Source organism: Egretta garzetta, unplaced genomic scaffold (genome assembly GCF_000687185.1).
Source record: "Egretta garzetta isolate BGI_Z169 unplaced genomic scaffold, ASM68718v1 scaffold402, whole genome shotgun sequence".
Classification (NCBI taxonomy): Eukaryota; Metazoa; Chordata; class Aves; order Pelecaniformes; family Ardeidae; genus Egretta; species Egretta garzetta.
The window spans coordinates 690,440-711,638 of record NW_009258823.1 but is presented as its reverse complement, the minus strand read 5'-3'; the positions used below and the strand labels follow the sequence as shown (position 1 = coordinate 711,638).

The following is a 21,199-nucleotide window of genomic DNA, read 5'->3' as shown; positions in this document are numbered from 1 at the left end:
AGCAGAGGGCCAGGAGACCCGCCCTCGCCCTGCTGGCCACGCTCCTCTTCATGCACCCCAGGATGGCATTGGCCTTCTTGGCAACCAGGGCACCCTGCTGGCTCATGGCCACCTTGTCCCCCACCAGGACCCCCAGGTCCCTCTTGGCAGAGCTGCTTCCCAGCAGGTCAGCCCCCAGCCTGGACTGGTGCACGTTGGATGCATTATTTCATAGATGTTACATTTACAGTGGACTTGTTTTCCTTTTAATGGTAATTCTGTTTGATTTGGACTACTTGATTCCCTCCTCCTGTTCTCTTCCCTTCCGTTTTTCTCCTTCCAATAAAACGTCATAAAAATTAATCATAGCTGAAGGCCAGTTTTAACATCCAGATTTAGAAAATAGGGGTTTTTAAAACCCTTGTGCTGAAAGGAAAACACACTCCAACAGGAAGGTTTTGGTTTGTTATGGAGCAAGGAAAAAATGTTTTTAAAACTTTATCGGTCTGAGCAGTTTATAACAAAACTATTTCAAAATTATGAAGGCTTTTTATGATTTCCAAAAAAAAAAGGGGGTAGGAGTGCATGGCCGATAGCAAGGGCAGAATTAATTTGCAGAGGAAGTGTCAGTTCATCAGTTCCGGCATCTGACAAACGTTCTCCTGTAACCTTCTACTGGAGGAGTCATCTCCGTGAGTGAATCCAGACCCGCTCTTCGATGTCGTTAGTCCCACCTCAAGCGATGGGTCTGTGCAGAACTCCAAAAGATAAAAGGGCAAATACCAGAGAACTGCAAAATGTCATCAGATCAGGTACTGCAGCCACACACTCGATGGGAAGCTCCAGAGCAGGATCTGGTTGAGTCTCTTCTGCTGGTTGGTCGCTTCTTGCAAGGGGAGGTGGCCTTCTCACCATGAGGGTGTGTCTGCTTTGGAGACGGGGTTCAAAAGAGAGGTGACTGTTCCTTCGAGACACTGTTCTTCTCTCCAGTGTTGGGACTTCAGGGCTCCTGTCTCATAAGAAACAGCTGAAGGTGGTGCAAGTTGAAGGCGTTGGGTGGAAGAGAAGCACGCTCAGTGGAGAGTGGCCCAACAGCATCTGCTGGGAATGGTCTCTCCTGTCTCATTACGGTTCGTGTTACATTGGTTGTGGAAGCCAGGTGAGATCAGTGTTTCCATCATGGCCAACAGAACGTGCCAGGTAGTCTTAAAAATGTTTTCAAACATGGCGAAAAGAAACTTTCTCCAAAGGAGGAGACCCAAGGGTGGTTGAAGGCAAACCTTTGCAGGCTGGGGAGAGCCCCGTTCTGTATTTCATGGGGCACCGGAGCTACTCCAAGGAGAGCAGCAGAGCCCTGAAGCTCTTTGCTGGAGCAGCGCCTGATTTCAGGAGGTTTTTTCAAGAGGTTTTATGGCTTCAAGGAGGATTGTGCTATTGACCTCGTGTACCCTGGATGTACTGGAGAAGATCCAGGTCATGAGAACGCATGAGCAAAGGCACAGATGGAGAAACAGGCAAAAGGAGAAAATATAGCAGCTAATATCGAGTCGGTTCAGCTCACAGGCGTTCCCCCCGAAGCAAGCGTGCACAGCACTTTTTAGAAGTGCACGAATGCTTTGATAATATAAATGCTAAAATAAGAAAAGAATTGCTGTTGGTATGCAGGAGAAGAAACTGTGACCTCCATATGGAGGGGGACGTAGCCCAGCTGGCTGAAAATGGGACTGAAAAAGGCTATGAAGGCTAATTAAAATGTGAAAAACTGAGAATTCCTGCTAATAGACCGCAGATCTCTGTCTGGCACTGGTTCACAGCTAAATTTGATTTCCTTGGGAGACGAAAGGAACTGATTTAAGTTCCTTACCTTGCACTGACATCGATACTTTCAGTGTTTTAACCAGTGTGTTCCCAGCAAAGTGCTGGGTTCCTGCAGGTCCGCTCTGCCGGGGCAGGGAAGCCTGCAGCAGGAACCTCTTACTCCTGCTACCATTAAAAAATTTACTACAGGTGTCTTCCTCCATGGTGTTAAACTCAGCTTTGACCTCGTTCCACCTCACATCTGGCTTGTGTTTTTAGCTTTCCCTTTCAGTGCTAACAGGTGTAATAAATTGGAAACCTCAGCCCGTGCTTGGTGCCGTCCGTAGCGTACGCGCTGCCGAGGTTGTGTCTGCCTGCGGCAGCGTTGCACCTCCATCCAGCGTCCTCATGGGAGGCACCAGCTCACCTCCAGACCGAGGTAGCTCCACAGAAGGAGGGCGTGAGACAAGCGTTAGGGCAAACAACCTCATAAACCAAATCATGGTCTTCTAGGCGTGAGATGACGATGGTTTGGTATCAAATGTAGCTGTTTTGGTGCTCCTACAAAGCCAGTTAAATTGACGTATGAGTAACCCAGAGATTTGGACTGCATACCTGGTGCCATCTTATGCCAGAAACAAATTTGATAGAGAGACTTATGACAGAAGCTGTGTTTCTCAGGGTTGTATGGGTTGTTCCCTTCCTTCTCTTGGGCTTCCAAGTCATCAGGAAGCCCTGTTGCCTGGTAGAACCACCGAAACCCGGGCTGGAAGAGCATACCTTGTGCCTTGCTGTCCAGTGGGCTGCGGTTGCTGGCATCCAGCCTGGAGGAATTAAAGCACATCGCTATGAAAACTTCTTTTTGTGTGTATGTGTGTGCGTGGTCTGTGATTGCCACAGCAATACATGGAAGGAGTAGAGCTGATGCTGAGCTTGATCCTTCACAAAGCCCAGGTAACGGCTGGAAAGGTAGAAATGAATCAGTGGTGGAAATATAAATACTTGGTACGTTGCAAATTGAACAAAGCTAAATTTACGGAGTGTGCAGAAGCTGGCTTGATCAGCCGCCCAAAGCCTCTAGACTTCACATAGTCGGAGAAAACACCGGGAGACAACGTTGTATTCTTGGAAATAGGTGGTGAGGCACTTTGTATTGGGAAGTAACATCTTCTGTCATGAGCTGGGCAGCTTCACCATTGGTGTACAGCTTTAACTTGCCTTCCTGCCTGCATTGCTGGGATTGGCTACCTGTAGTAGAAGCTAAGAGAGTGACCCGCTCCTGATTTTGAGGGCCTTTCAGTAGGGGGGGAAAAAATGCTTTTGCTGTAAAGATAGGCTTGTTTCTGGATGATGGTGTGGCGGCTGGTGCATTAGTTTAATCTAGCCATTTTACTACTGAAGTTCTGATGAAATTTTAAAATATTTCATCTGCGTTCTGGTTTCCCTCCGTTGGGGCAGGTTATCAATTTTGGCAGTAAAAGCTTGGTAGCTTGACCATGGGAGTTTGCAGTATGCAACAAGGCGACCGCTGCCGTAGGTGTAGGGCTACAACTTAAAGCTCTGTAACACGTGAAAAGGAGGAAGGGAGAGGAAAGGTTCTGGGAAGGGTTCGGTTCTGAAGGCAGGCCTGAGCTGCGCTATACCCTCCCACGGCAATTAATTCACTGCGTTCGTCGCTTTTGGGTTGAGGCTTGAACTGATAACTGGTAATCAAATTTAATGTTCTCTGCTGAAAAAGACAGTGGCTTTCCTGGGTAATGAAGTTAAAATACCAATAAAAGCTTAGGAAAATATGCGCCCTCCTCTTTTATTGTTCTCTAATGATTTTCTGTTACCGCAGTGCCTAGAAGACCCGGGAGCGTGACTCGCTGGCCTTCTGAAAACGGGGATTGCGCAGTCCTCTTTGGAAAGGCTTTTCAACCCAAGGATAGAAATGCTTGGCAGTTCGAAAGTGTCTCAAATCCACTTCTTAAAAGCGGTGGTGGCATGTTAAGGGCTGTAGATTTACCAAAACGGGCGTTCCTGCCTGCTGGCAGTAGCTGGTGCCGTGCCACTGGTCCGTGGTGTTACCTGGTCCACCTTCATCTATGAGACCAAGATCATTTCTGTTTTCTAATGGTCAACTTGCTTGGCTCCTTGGTTGTCACTCGTTGTGAAGCTCCTCATGAGTATTGGGATGGAGGTGGCTCTGCTGTTCCAGCTCCTGCCCGGAGGCGTAGCTCAGTCCCTCCTTCCACCCAGACTTCCCACCTGGCTTTGGGTAAGCTCCTTAGCATCGCTGGTGCTTTTATTCTCTAGATTATAGAATCTCTTTGCCTCATAGCTTTGGGTAGAAAAAGCTTTTAAAGATCACCATCAGGTCTGAAAGCCTCAGCGAGGATCCTTGTGTGCAGATGAGAATGAGGGGGCACTGCGATGGGTTTCCTATCAACACAAAGCGGATGGTTTGTGCCCCTGGGACCTCGGGCTTCGGGGTGAATAGCTGGCGGGAGCGGGGCTGGGGCTGCTGTCGGGAGCAGAGGGGTGATGGGGTGATGAGAGTGATGAAGCAACAGGGATGAGAAGAGCTATGGGCAGTCTTGAAGGAGAGGACCATGCTTGAGCTTTCAGGCAGACAAAAAAGCCAGTGGAGGGGTTCGCAGAGGGCGGTGTGTAACCTACCCCAGACCCCTGGAAGGGATGCGCGCAGCTGAGCTGGGCTGAAAACACCAGGTTTGGGGGCGGAAGATGGCTTATGAGAATTACGGCTTATGGGAAGTCCAACCTCTACTCCCTCCTCGCTATCCCTGGCCACGTTCTGGCTGATGGCATATATCACGTTACAAGAGTTCTGCGTTCAGGGCTACGGCTTGCCTTGCAGACAAGACATTGTGCATAAATTCTTGTCATGTTGAAATGGGAATTGTTTACTCTCTTGCTTCTTGCCTTTTTATGAGGAAAAAGTAATGATGACAAAAACAAGGCTTAAAATATGTTGAATGGTTTGGGTTGGGATTGATTTTTTTTTTTTTTTCAGTAAAGCAAAGCTACTCCCCAAGCTTCTTTCTAGTCTGTTTGAAAATAAATAATCTACTTAATTTTTTTTTTTGCACCACGTGTTAACCAGAGGCGAATTTCTGCTGGAGGACAATGGGGCTGATATTCAAGTAGCTGCTACTCGGAACCGCAACCTCCGACGGCTGAACTTCAGAGCGCCAGAAACACAACGCTGTTGCTTGCAAAGAATGCCTCTGCAGAGCCTCAGCTTGCTCTGAGCGCTAACGATCCCCAAACTTGCAAACGATGAGGGAATTTGCCTTTTAACAATATCATTAAGCAGTAACGCGAGGGGATGATTTCACGCGTTTTAGTCTGTGGTGCGTTAAGGTGTTGTGCCATGGGAGAAGCATGGGGTTTTTGATTAGGTCGAAAGTTGGCTGGTCCAGCTTTCTCAGGCTTTCTGTAGGTCTTTTCCAACCTAAACGATTCTATGGGAGACGGTCTGAAGTTGTGCCAGGGCAGGGTGAGGTTGGGCATGGGGAACAATTCCTTCCCCTTGGGGCTGTCAGGCACTGGAAGGGGCTGCCCAGGGAAGGGGTCGAGTCCCCAGCCCTGGGGGGATTTAACAGCCGGGCAGAGGCGGTGCTGAGGGCCAGGGTTTGGGGGTGGGATGGCAGGGGTAGGGGGGCGGTTGGGCTGGGGGAGCTTAAAGGGCTTTGCCAACCTAAAGGATTCTATGATTAATTGGAAGCCAACTTTGCAATACGGCGTGCGGAGACGTCTGTGAGGGTTTTGTTAGGGATAAATATGCTCTGAAACACTTTGCAAGAATGCACTTTTCCCTGAAAAGGCCTTGCACACCTGAATGCTTGCATGCTTTTCCCAAGTCAGCTGTTAATCCGGAAGAAGGTGCTAGGTTCTTCCTACCAACATGGCTTTGCCTAAGGAAAAAACCGTGCCATTTGTGCATAATTGCAAAGGCTGGGTTATGTTTTTCCATGTCTCTCACTTTCAAGCTCTTTGACTGTTGGAAATACATTCCCTTGGTGTCCAGTGGATCTTCACTCCCATAAAGTGCTTCTGAGGGATGTGCACTATTTAAGGCGTTTGCATATTTAATTTAAGAAAGATTAACAGTTATTTCAGCATCCCAGCATTGGTTTTCTTATTGCACGTGGGTTGTATGTCCAGCCATGACTCCATGGTACATTTGGGTTCCATAGCTTGAGGAAAGCTTCCTATTTTATGGTATCTTAAAGAAAAATGGAATATATATATATATATATTTCTGTCTCTTTATTCTTACTTCTGCAGAGTGTGGAACGTTTGTCCTGACAAACCGTAAGAGTTTCTGGGTGACTGCAGGCTGCGTTATTTTAAGGGTTCCCACCGTGCCCCCTGGAGCTCCCAGAGCTTTGTTCTGCGCTTCCAGAGCGGGTTCTGCACGTGGCTGCAGGGAGAACCATGGCTTTTGTACTCAGGCCTTTGTTTTTCTTTATTTTGCTGGGAGAAACCAAGGCAGAGCGGATTCATTCCGGCGAGGCATGCCTCTGCTATTGTTCCACAGGTTATTTTGAGGGATGGGTTCCCCTGGGGTTTTTCCTCTCTTGGCTTTTTGACCTTTTTGCATCCTATAGTGATTTCCTTGATTAAAAAGTAGGGAGTCGTAATGGGTCTACGTGGTGTTTCTAAAATTAAGGTACTTGGAGGGCTTTAGCTTAGGGGAGGAGGGAAACGGCGATTGTTCCAAACTTTTCTGTCGCTGTTGCGTAACTGCAGAGAAAATACAACTGCTTTTTCGGGAGCCAGTACGTGCTTGCTGGGCTCATCAAAAATACTCTCACTCCACAAGCGTGGAGGCTGAGAGAATCGATTCTCCTGGTGACCTGGAGGATGAGGAGTTTCAGCAAAACCATGGACCGTGACAGTCATTTCTTTTAGACCTGCCCAGGAGGGGTGGGTGCCACAGCCAAGGTGCTCCAGCGAAGCCCTGGCTTGCTCCGGGGGCGTTGCAGGGGGCTCGGCCATTGCAGATGCGTTTGCACAGCACCGCACCCCACCTAATCACCTCCCCATCCGGGACCACCCGCGCTCCCGGCCCTGCTCCGCCAGCTCCCCCATCTCATCTCCCAAACCCAGCGAAGATCCAGGTCTTGCACCCCCAAATCACGAGCCATGATTGGGGGGATGAGCGTGGGGCCAGTTCGAGCCCTGCAAGTGTGTTTGCTCCGCCTTGTCCTAAAAGGATGCGGCTGATGCTTGCGCAAAATGTTTCTGGGAATTTTTAAAGTGCTGGGAAGCATTCAGCCACGGGAATGGCCATGGTGGGTTGACCAAGGCGCCTGCCCAGCCCGCTGCTTTGCTCCCACGCGAGGGAGGGAGCCCGCAGAAGCCGTCCTCGCCGCTCGGTGTGTTTTTCAGACGTACGTGTTGCTCCCGGCGACCTCCATACCCCAATGCCTTGCTAGCGTCCAGCCAGCAGCGTTTTGCTGAAGGTCGTTTCTCCTTTTGCATCTGTCTGCGTGGCTGCATCGTATTTTGCTAGATGGGTGGCAAACATCTGCGCGTTCTGCCCTGCAAATCCTCTCCCTCGTTGCGGCCACGCCAAATAACAGGGAGAAAACGAGTTTAAGGCACAACAACATCCACCCTTAGGTCCAGACCGAAAGCTGCAGGGTCCAAGAGCTGCGGGTGAATACATTAATCATATCTCAGCGGGTGGTGGATGGAAAAAGCATCCCTTGCTCTTCTGACCGGCGCAGCTGTGCCAGCCGCCGGTCCCCAGCCGGACAGCGTGGCCCTTCACGGGCTGACCCGGTGGCCGAGTGTCCCCCTGACCTCCCGCAGCTGCGGCCCCTGGAACAAGGGACCCCTTCAGGCAGCGGGGAGAGGCTTCGCCTTCGTCGGTGGGGGGGTTGGCAGCCGCCTGGGGCCGGGCGATGCGCGGCGCCCAGCAAGCAGCTTGGCCATCCTGAGCTCTGGAGAAGCGATCCCGAGCAGCGCCCTCCACCCAGAGGGGGAACCTCTTTGAACCCCTGCTCCCCAGGGGTTAAATGCCATTGCCTGTGTAATTAAAAGCGCTGTGGAAGCAGCCCCTGGGACAAACTCCCCGCTCTGTCTTTTTGCTCCCACCAGTTGCGTCCTTTGCCAGGCTCAGCGTGAGGGACTGGTGTCTGTCTTCTTCAGGAAAGCTTTTTTCCCGGGGATTGGTCTCAGAGCGGTGCGTGCTCGTAGCTGGCACGGTCGCGATTGCTGTCACAAGCCGTTTTTATTGGTTTTTTTCTAAGTAAAATGTATGTTCTGGTCATTTACCGTCATTTCTTTCTGACTTGGTCGTATTAGAAAGGCAGTGTTTAATGGGTTGATTACTTTTAGCTGATATTTAGTATTTTTCGGACTGATCAGTGATAAGCGTGAGACAGGAATAAAACCTGGGTGAGAGCAGAGCCGCAGAGTTGGGGTTGTTCAGCCTGGAGAAGAAGATGCTCCAGGAGTCCTGCCTGTGGCCGTTCAATCTATAAAGGAGCTGGTAAGAAAAAGGGAGAGAGACTTTTTACCAAAGCCTGTGGTGAGAGGACACAGGCAAGGGTTTTAAACTCAGGGTAGGTTTAGACTGGACATAAGGAAGAAACCTTTTATCATGAGCGTGGCAAGGTGCTGAAACAGGTTGCCCTGAGAAGATGCCCCGTCGTTGGAAGCGTTCAAGGTCAGGTTGGACGGGGCTCTGAGCACCCTGGGCTAGTGGAAGGTGTCCCTGCCATGGCAGGGGGGATGGATTAGATGGACCTTAAAGGTCCCTTCCAACCCAAACCATTCTGTGATCCTGTGAAGGTTTGAGCAATCGTCTGTATTGAAAAGAAAAAGAAATGCTCAGCAATGTTGGATGTGTGTTCTGCCAGCCAAAACAAAAAAAAGTACCCCACGTGCATGATGTGAAGAGCCTCTTCCGAGGACGAGGGGGGGTGCGGAAGATGCCATGGGTGCCGTGGGTGGCACAAGCCATGGGTGCCTGTGGCAATTCCAGTGACAGCACGGGGTGCGGTGGGACCTGCCCAGCGGCAGCGCTGCAGAGGTGGCTTCAGGATATGTCCCCTGGCTCCGGAGGGACGTGCCAGAGCTGAGCTGCTGCTTGGGGGGCTCCGGAGCAGCCCAGTGAAGGGGACAGGGTAGGGGAAGGGGTCAGTCCTCATTTTGATGCTTTCTAGCATCGCTTTTGTGGAAGAGCTCTCGCTGCTTCCGTGGTGGGAGGAGGATGAGGATGAGGAGGAAGGTCTGGCTGGGTGCAGCGGCAGGGTGATGAGGGTGATGTGCTTTGGTAGCCGTCATTTAAGTTTGTGTTTCATTGGCTTTTGTTTTTTAACCTAAGGTTTCACATTGCTATTACTGCTGACCAAAGCATGCTCAGAGCCCCGTTACTTGAGTTTTCACTAGAAAGGTTATTTTGATTAACTGTCCTGGAAAAAAAACCAAGAAAAAACCCCAAACCCCCTCAAAAAAACCCCCAAAAAGTCAATCTCTCGTATTTCCTCTTCTGAGACTGGAATGGTTTTGTTCAGATTGGGAGAAGCTTTCAAGCCTCTTAAGAAATTTTGATTGTTTCCTTGAAAACAACAGAACCTGTCAGTCAAAGTGAGAAGTCAGGGTGGTTTATTCCCTTCCAAATCCCGATGATTTTCCAGGTGAAACTTTTCTTGGAATTATTCCAAGCTTGCCAGTAGTTCCGCTTCTTGACAGCATGGGTGGGAGGGTGGCGTGTGAGGATCCAGCTTATACCTGGCAGGAAAAAATATCCCCCGGTGTGTTTATATCACCCCAGTGTATTTATATCACCCCGGAGTATTTATCACTAATCTCCGTGTCAGTGCCCAAATGCGGAGAAGGAGGTGCCACGGGGTGAGCTTAATATTATTCTGCAGCTTTTCAAAATTGTGGGTGTTTTGTTAAAATTGGATCTGTAATAGTGGGGAAAGGAAACCTGGCGGAGGGGTTGACACGATTAGGGTTGTGCCGTTACAAAATCTTCTCGAGATGGAAGATGCAGGTTTTAGCCTCGGCGCTGGGAGCAGCTCGTGCGGCGCTGGGCCAAAGTCAGCGGGGTTATTTGGGGCGGGAGCTGCACGTCTGAACGGGCCGGTCCCCCACCGCTTCATTTTCAGAGCTTTAATTTAGCCACGCTTTGTAAAGCTCAAATAAGAGCGGCGAGTAGGACCGGCATTCAATGACGCCATTGAAGTTTTAACCTGAATTATAATACAATTTCTTCCTTCAGTTAGTTCGACCGCGTTTCAGCTTGACTTAAATAAGCGGTTTAAAACAAAACCCTTCACTTTTTGCTCATCTCTTGCCCTGCTTTGTCGTGCAGGGGAGGGAACTGGCGGCGCCCGCCAGAGCGTCCTGCTCCAGGGCTTGGGGTCTGGGGCGGCGTGGTGGGATGAGGAGCGGGACGATGGGCGGAGGGGAGCCGTGCCCCTCGTTCCCTCTATTTACTAAGGCTTGTTGTAAACGAGAGCCTCCAGTTCTCCATCCGACGCCGTGACTGCTCCTTCCCCAGGTAAACCAGTGCCTGCTGGTGCTTGTCGTTGCTTTTTAGGTGCTTTTCCAGGTGCGGCTGCGCGCACGGTGAGGCTGCGAGGGGCTGGTCCCGGGTGGTTGCGCAGCATTTCGGCGTTCCTTCGGACACAGCATCATTGCAATGAGAAAGCATCCGGAATTGGGGTGAACGCAGACCTGCCCGCACGCAGGTGGAAATAAATGGGAATTTGGGAAACGCTTTGGGGTTTTCTTGGAGGGGGAAACCCTTTGGTTTCCCAGATCCCATTCGTGAAACTGCATTGGGGCTTGTTGGAGTCAAGCGGGACGGAAGTGTAAAATCCAGCATGTCAATGTAAAACCTCGTTAGGAAACAGGAATGGGATGCTTGTAGGCTGGGAGAAGAGTGCGTGCGTGGGGAGATAACTCGGGAACAGGCGTTTGTGTGCGGAGCGGAGGGGGGCACCCCCCTGCACCCCAACGGGTGGGAGAGGGGAGGCAAGAGCCCCGGGGCATGTCGAAAGCAAACAGACCCTTAGTGGTTATTACTTTTGATAGGGACTTTTATGGCCTGTAGCTTAACGAGCCACCCTTTTAACTAGCAATTCGCGGAAGGAGTTGATCCGTCTCTGCTCTTTCAAAGCCGCTTTTGATGCCACGGGTTTTGTTCTCGGAACAATAACGCCCTTGATAAGCTTTGGTGCTGCTGGTTTGAAGCCTCTTCGTTCCCGTCTTAGGCTGTATTTGGCTTGCGCGTGGATTTATGGCTTGAATAACTGTGATTGGGTTTCTTCAGCGTAAAAAAAAAAAAAAACAAACCCAAACCCCTCCTGGTCAGGGCAGCCCTGGCTGTTGGCGGGTGCAGTAACAGGCGGAACAAGGTGTTTGGCTTCTAATTCATCTTCTTTCGTGAAATTCCTTGTTTTAGGAAATGGAAATAGCTGGGGGAAATGCCGCTGGTGATGCGCCGCCGCGCCCTGGGGTAGCTGGGATGACTGGTGAAGTTTCTAAACCGAAATTCCAGTTTCTGGGTAGGGATGCTGGTTTAATAACCGTCACAGAGCTTTTCATGCAGCAACTGGGGGTTTTTTCATGAATAAGAGGTCACTACATAAAATTTTTGCCTCTTGGCAAAAATCCTGTCATAAAGATGTGCTTGCCCTAGGTTTGAAGTGTTAATTTATGTGGCATACTGAATGGGCTTTAAAGGTCCCCGAAGACCTGTGAATCTCAGCAGCTAATGAGGCTTGCAGACGAGAGCTTGAGAGAGGAAAAACTTACTGGCAGTGAGTAATATTGGTGAAAGAGCTCCGGGATTGAGCAAGTTTTGCAGGGAATAATTAGAAATGATGGCATCAGCATTTGGGGAGTTTGATTATTTCCAGCTATAGATCTCCGCCGACGCCGCCTGCATCCCTGTCCCTGCAGCCCCCCGTGCCCCGGGGGGATGCTTCTCCCTGCCGAAACCTTTCCCCGTTGAGTTTTCCCAAGTCCTAGGCTGCATCCAAGGGGACACGGCTCCTTGTCGTTCCCTTTGGGATGAGCTGGGGGTCCATGAGCAGCCACCTCGCATCTCCCCCTCGGCTCAGCGGAGCTACCCGTGACGGAGCTGGTTTGGTGTTCAGGCTCCGATCTCTCTGCTCGGCTAAGCCATCCTCGCCGAAGGCGCTTAAACTTGTCCTTCTTCTTCCAGCTGGCCTTGCTGAACTTCTTCCACCCCGAAGAAAAGCTGCACGTTGGAGAAGAAGGTAGACGCGTCCGTCGAAATAAAAGGAGTAAAGGCAGCGAAGGGCCCGACGGTGAGTCCCGCTTTGTTCCTCGCTACCGCGCTTCTCGCCCTCGCACGGACAAGCAGAAGACTGACGCTTTCCTTTCAGATGATGGTTATGATCATGGTATAGAGTTCTGTGTATGGGGGGAAAAAAATGGGCATCTGGGGTTTTTAGTAGCTTCTATCTGATTTTGATTGCCTTCCAGAGGAGGAGTTCCCGGAGTTCTGGTATCCGCAACTGTACATCTAGTGATTTTGTGCAAATTAATGCTGCTTAGTAATTTCGTCCTTGACTCTTCTTCTCTCATAGCGGGGCTCTGTGCTCATTTAAGGCGACCATTTCTACTCATATACCTATATATGTCGCTCTGTACACCTGGCTCTGCTCAAAATCATCAAGTAGCTGTTCGTAGTCTTAACAAACAGCTTGAGCATCTGCACCACAAAACTGTAACTGGGTTCTAACGGGGTTTCGCAGTGCGGCAGAGGGTCTCGAGTGGGTCCAAAGCCCGCGTGAAGGGAAGTAAGAGTTGTACAGAGCTTGTATTAAGAGCGTAGAGTTACAAAACAAACAAACAAAAAAATCACAGTTCTGTATCTGTGACTTGATAAATATAAAACGAGGATGTGTGGTACCAACCCCAGGGCCGTGGGGCTTCCTCGATGGCCCTGGCGCTGGGTGGTAGCCCGGGACCCCCCCGGCGTGGCAGTGCTGTCTGCCCTCGTGGTCTGCAGGGTGGCAGATCTTCTTTCGTGAAATTCCTTGTTTTAGGAAATGGAAATAGCTGGGGGAAATGCCGCTGGTGATGCGCCGCCGCGCCCTGGGGTAGCTGGGATGACTGGTGAAGTTTCTAAACCGAAATTCCAGTTTCTGGGTAGGGATGCTGGTTTAATAACCGTCACAGAGCTTTTCATGCAGCAACTGGGGGTTTTTTCATGAATAAGAGGTCACTACATAAAATTTTTGCCTCTTGGCAAAAATCCTGTCATAAAGATGTGCTTGCCCTAGGTTTGAAGTGTTAATTTATGTGGCATACTGAATGGGCTTTAAAGGTCCCCGAAGACCTGTGAATCTCAGCAGCTAATGAGGCTTGCAGACGAGAGCTTGAGAGAGGAAAAACTTACTGGCAGTGAGTAATATTGGTGAAAGAGCTCCGGGATTGAGCAAGTTTTGCAGGGAATAATTAGAAATGATGGCATCAGCATTTGGGGAGTTTGATTATTTCCAGCTATAGATCTCCGCCGACGCCGCCTGCATCCCTGTCCCTGCAGCCCCCCGTGCCCCGGGGGGATGCTTCTCCCTGCCGAAACCTTTCCCCGTTGAGTTTTCCCAAGTCCTAGGCTGCATCCAAGGGGACACGGCTCCTTGTCGTTCCCTTTGGGATGAGCTGGGGGTCCATGAGCAGCCACCTCGCATCTCCCCCTCGGCTCAGCGGAGCTACCCGTGACGGAGCTGGTTTGGTGTTCAGGCTCCGATCTCTCTGCTCGGCTAAGCCATCCTCGCCGAAGGCGCTTAAACTTGTCCTTCTTCTTCCAGCTGGCCTTGCTGAACTTCTTCCACCCCGAAGAAAAGCTGCACGTTGGAGAAGAAGGTAGACGCGTCCGTCGAAATAAAAGGAGTAAAGGCAGCGAAGGGCCCGACGGTGAGTCCCGCTTTGTTCCTCGCTACCGCGCTTCTCGCCCTCGCACGGACAAGCAGAAGACTGACGCTTTCCTTTCAGATGATGGTTATGATCATGGTATAGAGTTCTGTGTATGGGGGGAAAAAAATGGGCATCTGGGGTTTTTAGTAGCTTCTATCTGATTTTGATTGCCTTCCAGAGGAGGAGTTCCCGGAGTTCTGGTATCCGCAACTGTACATCTAGTGATTTTGTGCAAATTAATGCTGCTTAGTAATTTCGTCCTTGACTCTTCTTCTCTCATAGCGGGGCTCTGTGCTCATTTAAGGCGACCATTTCTACTCATATACCTATATATGTCGCTCTGTACACCTGGCTCTGCTCAAAATCATCAAGTAGCTGTTCGTAGTCTTAACAAACAGCTTGAGCATCTGCACCACAAAACTGTAACTGGGTTCTAACGGGGTTTCGCAGTGCGGCAGAGGGTCTCGAGTGGGTCCAAAGCCCGCGTGAAGGGAAGTAAGAGTTGTACAGAGCTTGTATTAAGAGCGTAGAGTTACAAAACAAACAAACAAAAAAATCACAGTTCTGTATCTGTGACTTGATAAATATAAAACGAGGATGTGTGGTACCAACCCCAGGGCCGTGGGGCTTCCTCGATGGCCCTGGCGCTGGGTGGTAGCCCGGGACCCCCCCGGCGTGGCAGTGCTGTCTGCCCTCGTGGTCTGCAGGGTGGCAGCTGTCCTTTGCTTCCCTTTGCTGTCACCGTCCCTTGGCGAGAGCATCGGCCTCCGCCTGTCCTGCCCAGGTGCCAAAGCCCGTCTTTTGTACCTGGTCTCTTTGTTTCAGACCTTCTGGTTGGTGTTGGACTTGGCACCTGACAACGCGCCCTTGCTGCGTGGAGGGTCCCGCCACCCGCTCTGTGATCAGTTGTACATGTGTGTGATGGGAGTACTGAACATTACAGCTTGCTGCTGTCTGATAGGGGTTTTTTCTTAAAGCATCTTGATCTTTAATGGGGGAAGTTTTGGGAGGCGGAGGCCATTCCTGATGGCTGCAAAGGCGCTGGGCTGGCGCAGAGGATGCGGCGGTGGCCGGAGCTGGGCTGCGTGGGTCGGTTATGGCTTTGTGGGGTGAGGGGCTGCAGCGACGGGTTGTGGGTAAGGTCTGGGGGATACGGCCAGAATTCAGTAAAGCCTTTTGCCTGGAAGGCTGGGGAAGGGCAGCCTCGCAGCCCTCCCCGACGCCCGAGGTGCAGCGGCAGGGAGCTGGGTTGGCTGGGGTTTTGAAGCTGCTCAGGTGGCAGGTTTGTGGCAGCCAAGGGCACTGTACGGAAGGGACGGGGAGGCAGGCGACAAGGAGCATGTCCCTTGAGTGGCCGATGGCGTGCGACCCCTCGGACCCGCTGGTCAATACCGAGGGCTCTCCAGGAGCTGTGCTCTGCGTGCTCGATGGCTGGCTCTTCACGTGGCAGGCATCCTCTAAAGCCCCTGGATGTCTGAAGGGTTCTTGAAAACTGAAAGTGAACCCTGCTAAAATTATATTTCATGCTTGAGGTCATGTAATGTCACCTTTTCTGTTCTTCTAAGAACAGCGCCAAAATCTTTAGGTAGAGCATAACTTAGGGTAAGTACTGCAACATCTTTATTGCACCAAACCCACTCTCAATGCTCGTCGAGAACTTAAGTTATAAATACCGAAATAATTAAAACTAACTTCACCTTCAGTCCCTTCCCCCGGCTCAAGTCCTGCCTGCTTTCAGTAGGAGGAGTTTTATTTCCATTTATTGCTTTTCATGATTGCCCAACCACACTGAGACGCGAGGGTTGCCTCCCGTGTCGAGCTCCTGGAAGAGCTCCCGTGCTTTCCCACTGCAGAGAAGCACAGGTCCATTTTTATAGGGAGAGGAGAAGGGGACTGGATGCCAGGGAAAGGAGGGAAAGAAAGAGAGGAGTAGTGGCCTGTGCATAGCTTGATGCCTGCAAAGCCCAAGTCCTGACTGCGGTGTAAACCTCTCAGCTATCGTTGGTTTTCCTCTTTGGTTCCCTGGCTCCATGAGTTTCCCATCTCCCCTGAAGCCTTCGCGATTTCGCAGTGGAAACGCGTTTCCCTGTGGCTCTGCTCCAAGCGCGAGCTTCGTGAAAGTCCCCGGGTTCCTCCTCCCCGAAACACTGACAAGTATGATGCGTTTGGTACAGACTCCCCGAGCGCTTCCAGCTAAATGTGGTCCAGCATCTTTAGAGCCGGTGTCGCTCTGATGCTCAGATGGCTCAGGTGGGATCCAAGCCCTTTTGCACCAACTCCGTGCAATCTATTCCAGTCTCTTCGCAAGTCGCATGTCTAAGTAGCGAGTTTCCACCGCGTGCGCGCGGCGTAAAGGGAGTGCTGCCAGCAGATGTTCGGCGGAGTTAGGCTGCCTAAGCGCTGCCTTTCTATTGCCAGATGTGCAGAGGAGCTCTGCGCGGTGAGAAATAGATGCTGGGAGTCGCTGGACTAACGAGGGCTTTTCTCATCATCCCCACCCCGAAACACTGACAAGTATGATGCGTTTGGTACAGACTCCCCGAGCGCTTCCAGCTAAATGTGGTCCAGCATCTTTAGAGCCGGTGTCGCTCTGATGCTCAGATGGCTCAGGTGGGATCCAAGCCCTTTTGCACCAACTCCGTGCAATCTATTCCAGTCTCTTCGCAAGTCGCATGTCTAAGTAGCGAGTTTCCACCGCGTGCGCGCGGCGTAAAGGGAGTGCTGCCAGCAGATGTTCGGCGGAGTTAGGCTGCCTAAGCGCTGCCTTTCTATTGCCAGATGTGCAGAGGAGCTCTGCGCGGTGAGAAATAGATGCTGGGAGTCGCTGGACTAACGAGGGCTTTTCTCATCATCCCCATGCCCGGGTGGAACCGTGTCGTGCCTTTATCACTTGCACCACTTTCCCAGGTTCACGTCGCGTTCCCTGAACGCGTCAGAGTTGATCGCTCCAGAGGCGTAGCACAGCTCTACCATTTATAAATGTCTTCTTGTAAATTAGGGGGGTTGGCCCCATAGGGCAATGAGGATGGGGACGTTGCCAGAGCGATGGGTCATCTTCCTAGTGATGCTGTGCAAGGTGGGTTATGGTGGCAAGCGGTCGCTTAATGTTTGGCCATCTCGGTTTTATTGGGTAGAGCAGTGTTTAACAAGTGCAAGCTGCCAGGGTAGGGGTTGACCTTCTAACAACTGTAAAAATCCATAAATAAAGGGAATAGCTTTCCTGTGTAACTCGGGCTGTTTGCTCTAGTCCTACATGAAGGAATTTTACTTTTTAGAGAAGGGCAATGAATCATTAAAAAATGAAATAAAATAAAATTATGTCACGGTACTGATAACTCCATTCTGTTCATGAGGTTTGCAAAGGGAAAGTTGATCGAATCTTTGATCCCCGAAGAGCCTCCAGAAGATAAAAGTAGACAAACTGTAAATTTCCAGAAGGAAGGAGATGTGCTTTCCACTTGAGGCCTCACTAATATTTGTCTGGAATTAATTTTATGAACTTTCAAGTCCTTTCACACATGCGGCGAAAGACCAAAGTGATCCAAGTGTGGCAGCCGTGGTTGGAGGGAGGCTGCTCAGTCCCTTCCACAGCTGTCTGGGTCCTGCTCATCTTGGTACCAATGGCTTCGGTGATTTATAAATGTCAAAGATAACACGGTTCCTTTCCAGAAGTTTGTTCTTTTAAGAAATTTTGCTTTCGGGTCTTTTGCTGTGAACAGGGCGGTTTTGGAACAGGTCCGAGGTGGTTCCACAGGGCGGGAGGAGGCTGACGGCCGTGGTTGTGCCCAGAGCACGGAGCCACAGGGATGGGAGGTGGGATGGGAGACCATGAGCCGTGAAGCTGCTTCGCTGCCTCTTCGGTGCTTGCTGAAACCCCCTCAAGAAAAATCATGTGCAATAACACAAAGCTATCGGTTGGATCCTGTCCCTTCCCAACGCCGCTCCAGTATTTCAAGGGCTCCTTTGAGGACTCCGGCTTCAGTCCTCCCACCCGCTTCTCATGTTTTATGATCGTGTTTGCTTAATTTCTGTTTGTGTCCCTCCACGCACGGTGCCCTGGAACCAATTAACCAAGCCGAGGTCGCGTCCCGGCTCCCCTCCCCGCTCGCTCTCTGCCCAGCCTTGCTCCACCCTGCCCCGGGCAGACGGGGTTAACGGGAGCCTGACGATGGCCCTGGCCTGAGGAGCACATGTCCCCGGCCTGAGGAGCACACGTCATCTTTCAGGCCACCTTCCTGCCCATGCCACCAACCCCAGCATTTGCACAGCTTTAAAAATTGCCGCTATTTTTTTTCTGCTTCTCCAGGCCCAGGATTATCCCCTTTACCGCTCCATTTCACGGTGTTCTTCCTACTCTCTGCTCCCGACTCCACCTGTCACTTGATTTGCTTTAATTCACCAAAACTTGACCCTTTCCAATGTCTCTCTTTTTATTTTTCTTTTTCCCCTCCTTGCCTTTTGTCTTGGTGTATTTATGCTGCTGTGGAACCGCTGTTGCTCCCAGATTAACAAATCATTCCGGAGCTGGTAATTAGCAACAGTTGTGCTAAAAGGAACCATCAAGAATGTTAAATTAGTCCACTTTTAAATAAACTGTGTATGAAATGTTAGATCTCTATTCCCAGAGCACCAGTAAAAACGCTGCTGGCTCTTTGCTAACAAAGCCAAAATATGGGAGTAGCATGGTTGTAACTACAGAGACAATTCTGTGCTCGGGAGGTTATAAATAATGACAGAGCATTTACAAAGCAGATGTCAATAGGACTCTTTAAAAACTATTGTTTTAAAAAAAAAAAAAAAACCAACAAAACCCCTAGTTTCTTTTTCTCCTACTTTCATCTCTGTTCCCAGTTAGATCCCTGCCGTGCTGCTTTCCTGGTTTGTTTGGTTTTTGCTTTTTGGGTTGGGTTTGGGGTTTTTTTTTGGGGGGGGGGAGGGAGTGGGGGTTTTTTTTTCCTCCTTCCCAGATTTTTTCATATTGAGCTTGGTGAGAAACACAAGTGACTGTTACCCATGCTTTGATTTGGAGCATGGCAGCTGGGAAGAGGCTGAGCAGATGGCTGTCCTTAAGCTGACAACAATTTGGTTCCTACTACTTTGGCAGTCCTTGCTGCCGAGGAAAATCCGTGATGAGAACTCAAGGGGTTTCCACGCTGCAAATGGCTTTCGTTGACGGGAAAATGAAATTCTGGGAGCGCAGAAGCTCAGCTCGATCCCCGCTTCTACCTGGAGCCTTGGAAGCAAAGTGCCAGCTGTGTTCAGTGTTCCACCTTGCTGGTGTTTGTTGGTGGGGCTAGGATGGGGCTAGGATGGGGCTAGGATGGGGCTAGGATGGGGTTAGGATGGGTTAGCAGGTAGCCGATGCCAGAGCCTAGCTGGGGGTGCCTGGATCCCTCGGGGGGGTGTTTTTTGGGTTTTGGGGTTTTTTTAAAATATCCAGATCACAATAGCGACTTTTCCTGCCGGCTTCCTCTCCTTTGGAAAGGGCAGGTTCGTCCCTCTGCCTCCAGAACAATCGGTGCCTTTGTGTCGGGCCGGTGCAATTCCCCAAAGCCCAGGCATTCCCAGAAACGCAGATGTATGAAGGGCGATAGAGCCTTATTGTGCTCCGAAACCATGGTGATGAGCACTCAGTAAATACAGAACATTTCCTGGATACTGGAGCGCAGGGGACGGTCCCAAAAGAAAGGCTCGCCGCAGAGGGCTTCCACTTACTGATTTCCCCCAGAATTTCTCCATGATTTCCCCCAAAATGGGAGGAGGGAGGAATTAAGATGATGTTTGAATCTTCGTGGATGATCTCCATCCCTTTCCTGCAACGTCGCTGTCAGTACTTGTTATTGCTACGGGAAAATTGCGACTGCAGCTCATTTACAGATCCTTAGCTACTTGCTGTACCTCATTACAATAAGGCAGGCTGCTTGTATCAGCTCTTATACCCCAGGCGCTTTCCTGCCTTGAAGGTAGGGTGATAAAAGTACAGGTAACTCAGTTAAAATATAGGTAAGGAGCTGTTTCAGAGCACGGGCTTGTGTCCATGCTCGTTTCTAACCAACGTTTCCCCTGCGACGGATCCGGAGATGCCTACCAGCTGGCTGAAACCCCCCAGCAATGGTTGTTCAGGTCCTGGGTTTGGCTCTGTTACAGCAGCGGTGGATTAATACCGTGTCCTTTCTGGAAACGAGTGAAAGCACAGGTGAAGATGATCCTAAAGGGGATCTCCTTGCTCTGGGTGTAACTTTGAAGAGAATGCATTTTTAGACAGCTCAACCGTTTTCAGGCGTATCCTTGGTTCAAACTACTCTGAATTCAATTTTTTTAATACTGCATTTACTTTGAGGTCAAATTCGCTGCAGTGTCCATGAACAGTCTTCGCTGGAGCCTGTCTTGGGAAACCGTAGGCAGTTGTTTGTCATCCGGCAGCGCGATACGGTAGGTACCCGAGCAAGACGTAATTTGAAGGGAAGCTCGACGTAGCCCGCGCGCATTGGGGGAAGCAGAGGTGTTAAACATCGAGGCTTGAGCCACTATGCTATTTCAGCGTAATGATTTTGGAGTCGCTTTCTGCACCAAGAAAGCGTGTGATGCTGAAAGCCTGAGTGGTGCCGTTCATTCCTGCGGTAGGTGTTGAGGGTGATGCTTTCATAAGGATGCACTGCATCGGCCAGAAAGAAGGAGCCAGGGTCTGAAAACTGATGGAGACCCAAACTCTTCATTGAACTCTGGTACGGTGCTGTCCCTATTGGATCTTAAATATTAAAAGCAATTAACTTGCTGGGAGAGGTACAAGCCTAATTGTGTGGTGGCCATGACGAGGAATTGTTCAAGGTCACAGGGTTGACAGTGTAACGGTCGACATGTCCTGATCCGTACGCAACCTCCATTTGCCTCCTGTCTTCTTCACCAGCCCTTCCAGCTGTGATCTAGATTGTTCCAAACCAGAACCTTCTTCATTATTCCGAATGTTTATAAAGCCATGATTAGGTGCTGCTGATTCTTTCCATCCGTAGGGCTGCGTTGGCGTGTGTTTGTCCTTCCCTGGTACCTCCCATCGGGCTCGGATAAGGCGGTGGGATGACCACTAAAAGGTCTGGAGATGCACAGGATGCTCAAAGGCTTGAGATCGAATCCTCCCCGCTCAGAATCTCACCTCAGTTGCGTTTTCAGATACTTGCGCTGATTCCACATTTGGGTGGGTTTCAGAGTTGTCCCGATGGATTCTTGGCGCTTAGCCTACGGTTTGCTCTTCAGCAGGCTTTGCTGAAGCTTGAACTAAACTTAAAAAGTTTGGTTTGGTTTTTTTTTTTACAACTGCATGTCAAGCAGGGACCATCATTATTAGAAGTGGCTGGTGATTCCGACTGAATTCCACTTTTGAAAACCAGGGCCGTTCGTAATGCCTGGGGTCAAATACTGACGTTCAGGAATCTCAGATAGTTTCTTCTGTTACAAAACATGGCCAGAGCTAATGAGAGGAGAACAGATGTTCCAGCCGGGCAGG

At 50.4% G+C, this 21,199-nt stretch overlaps 1 protein-coding gene across 1 annotated transcript in view; it reads left to right on the top strand.

The window, feature by feature from the left end:
* EDA (ectodysplasin A) overlaps nucleotides 1-21,199 on the top strand; it is a 109,062-nt gene that overhangs the window by 62,063 nt on the left and 25,800 nt on the right. Inside the window, exons 2-3 of the mRNA XM_035889407.1 lie at nucleotides 11,978-12,193; nucleotides 13,593-13,698. Of these exons, the coding sequence (XP_035745300.1) occupies nucleotides 11,978-12,193; nucleotides 13,593-13,698 (322 nt within the window). The remainder of the gene's footprint in view (nucleotides 1-11,977; nucleotides 12,194-13,592; nucleotides 13,699-21,199) is intronic.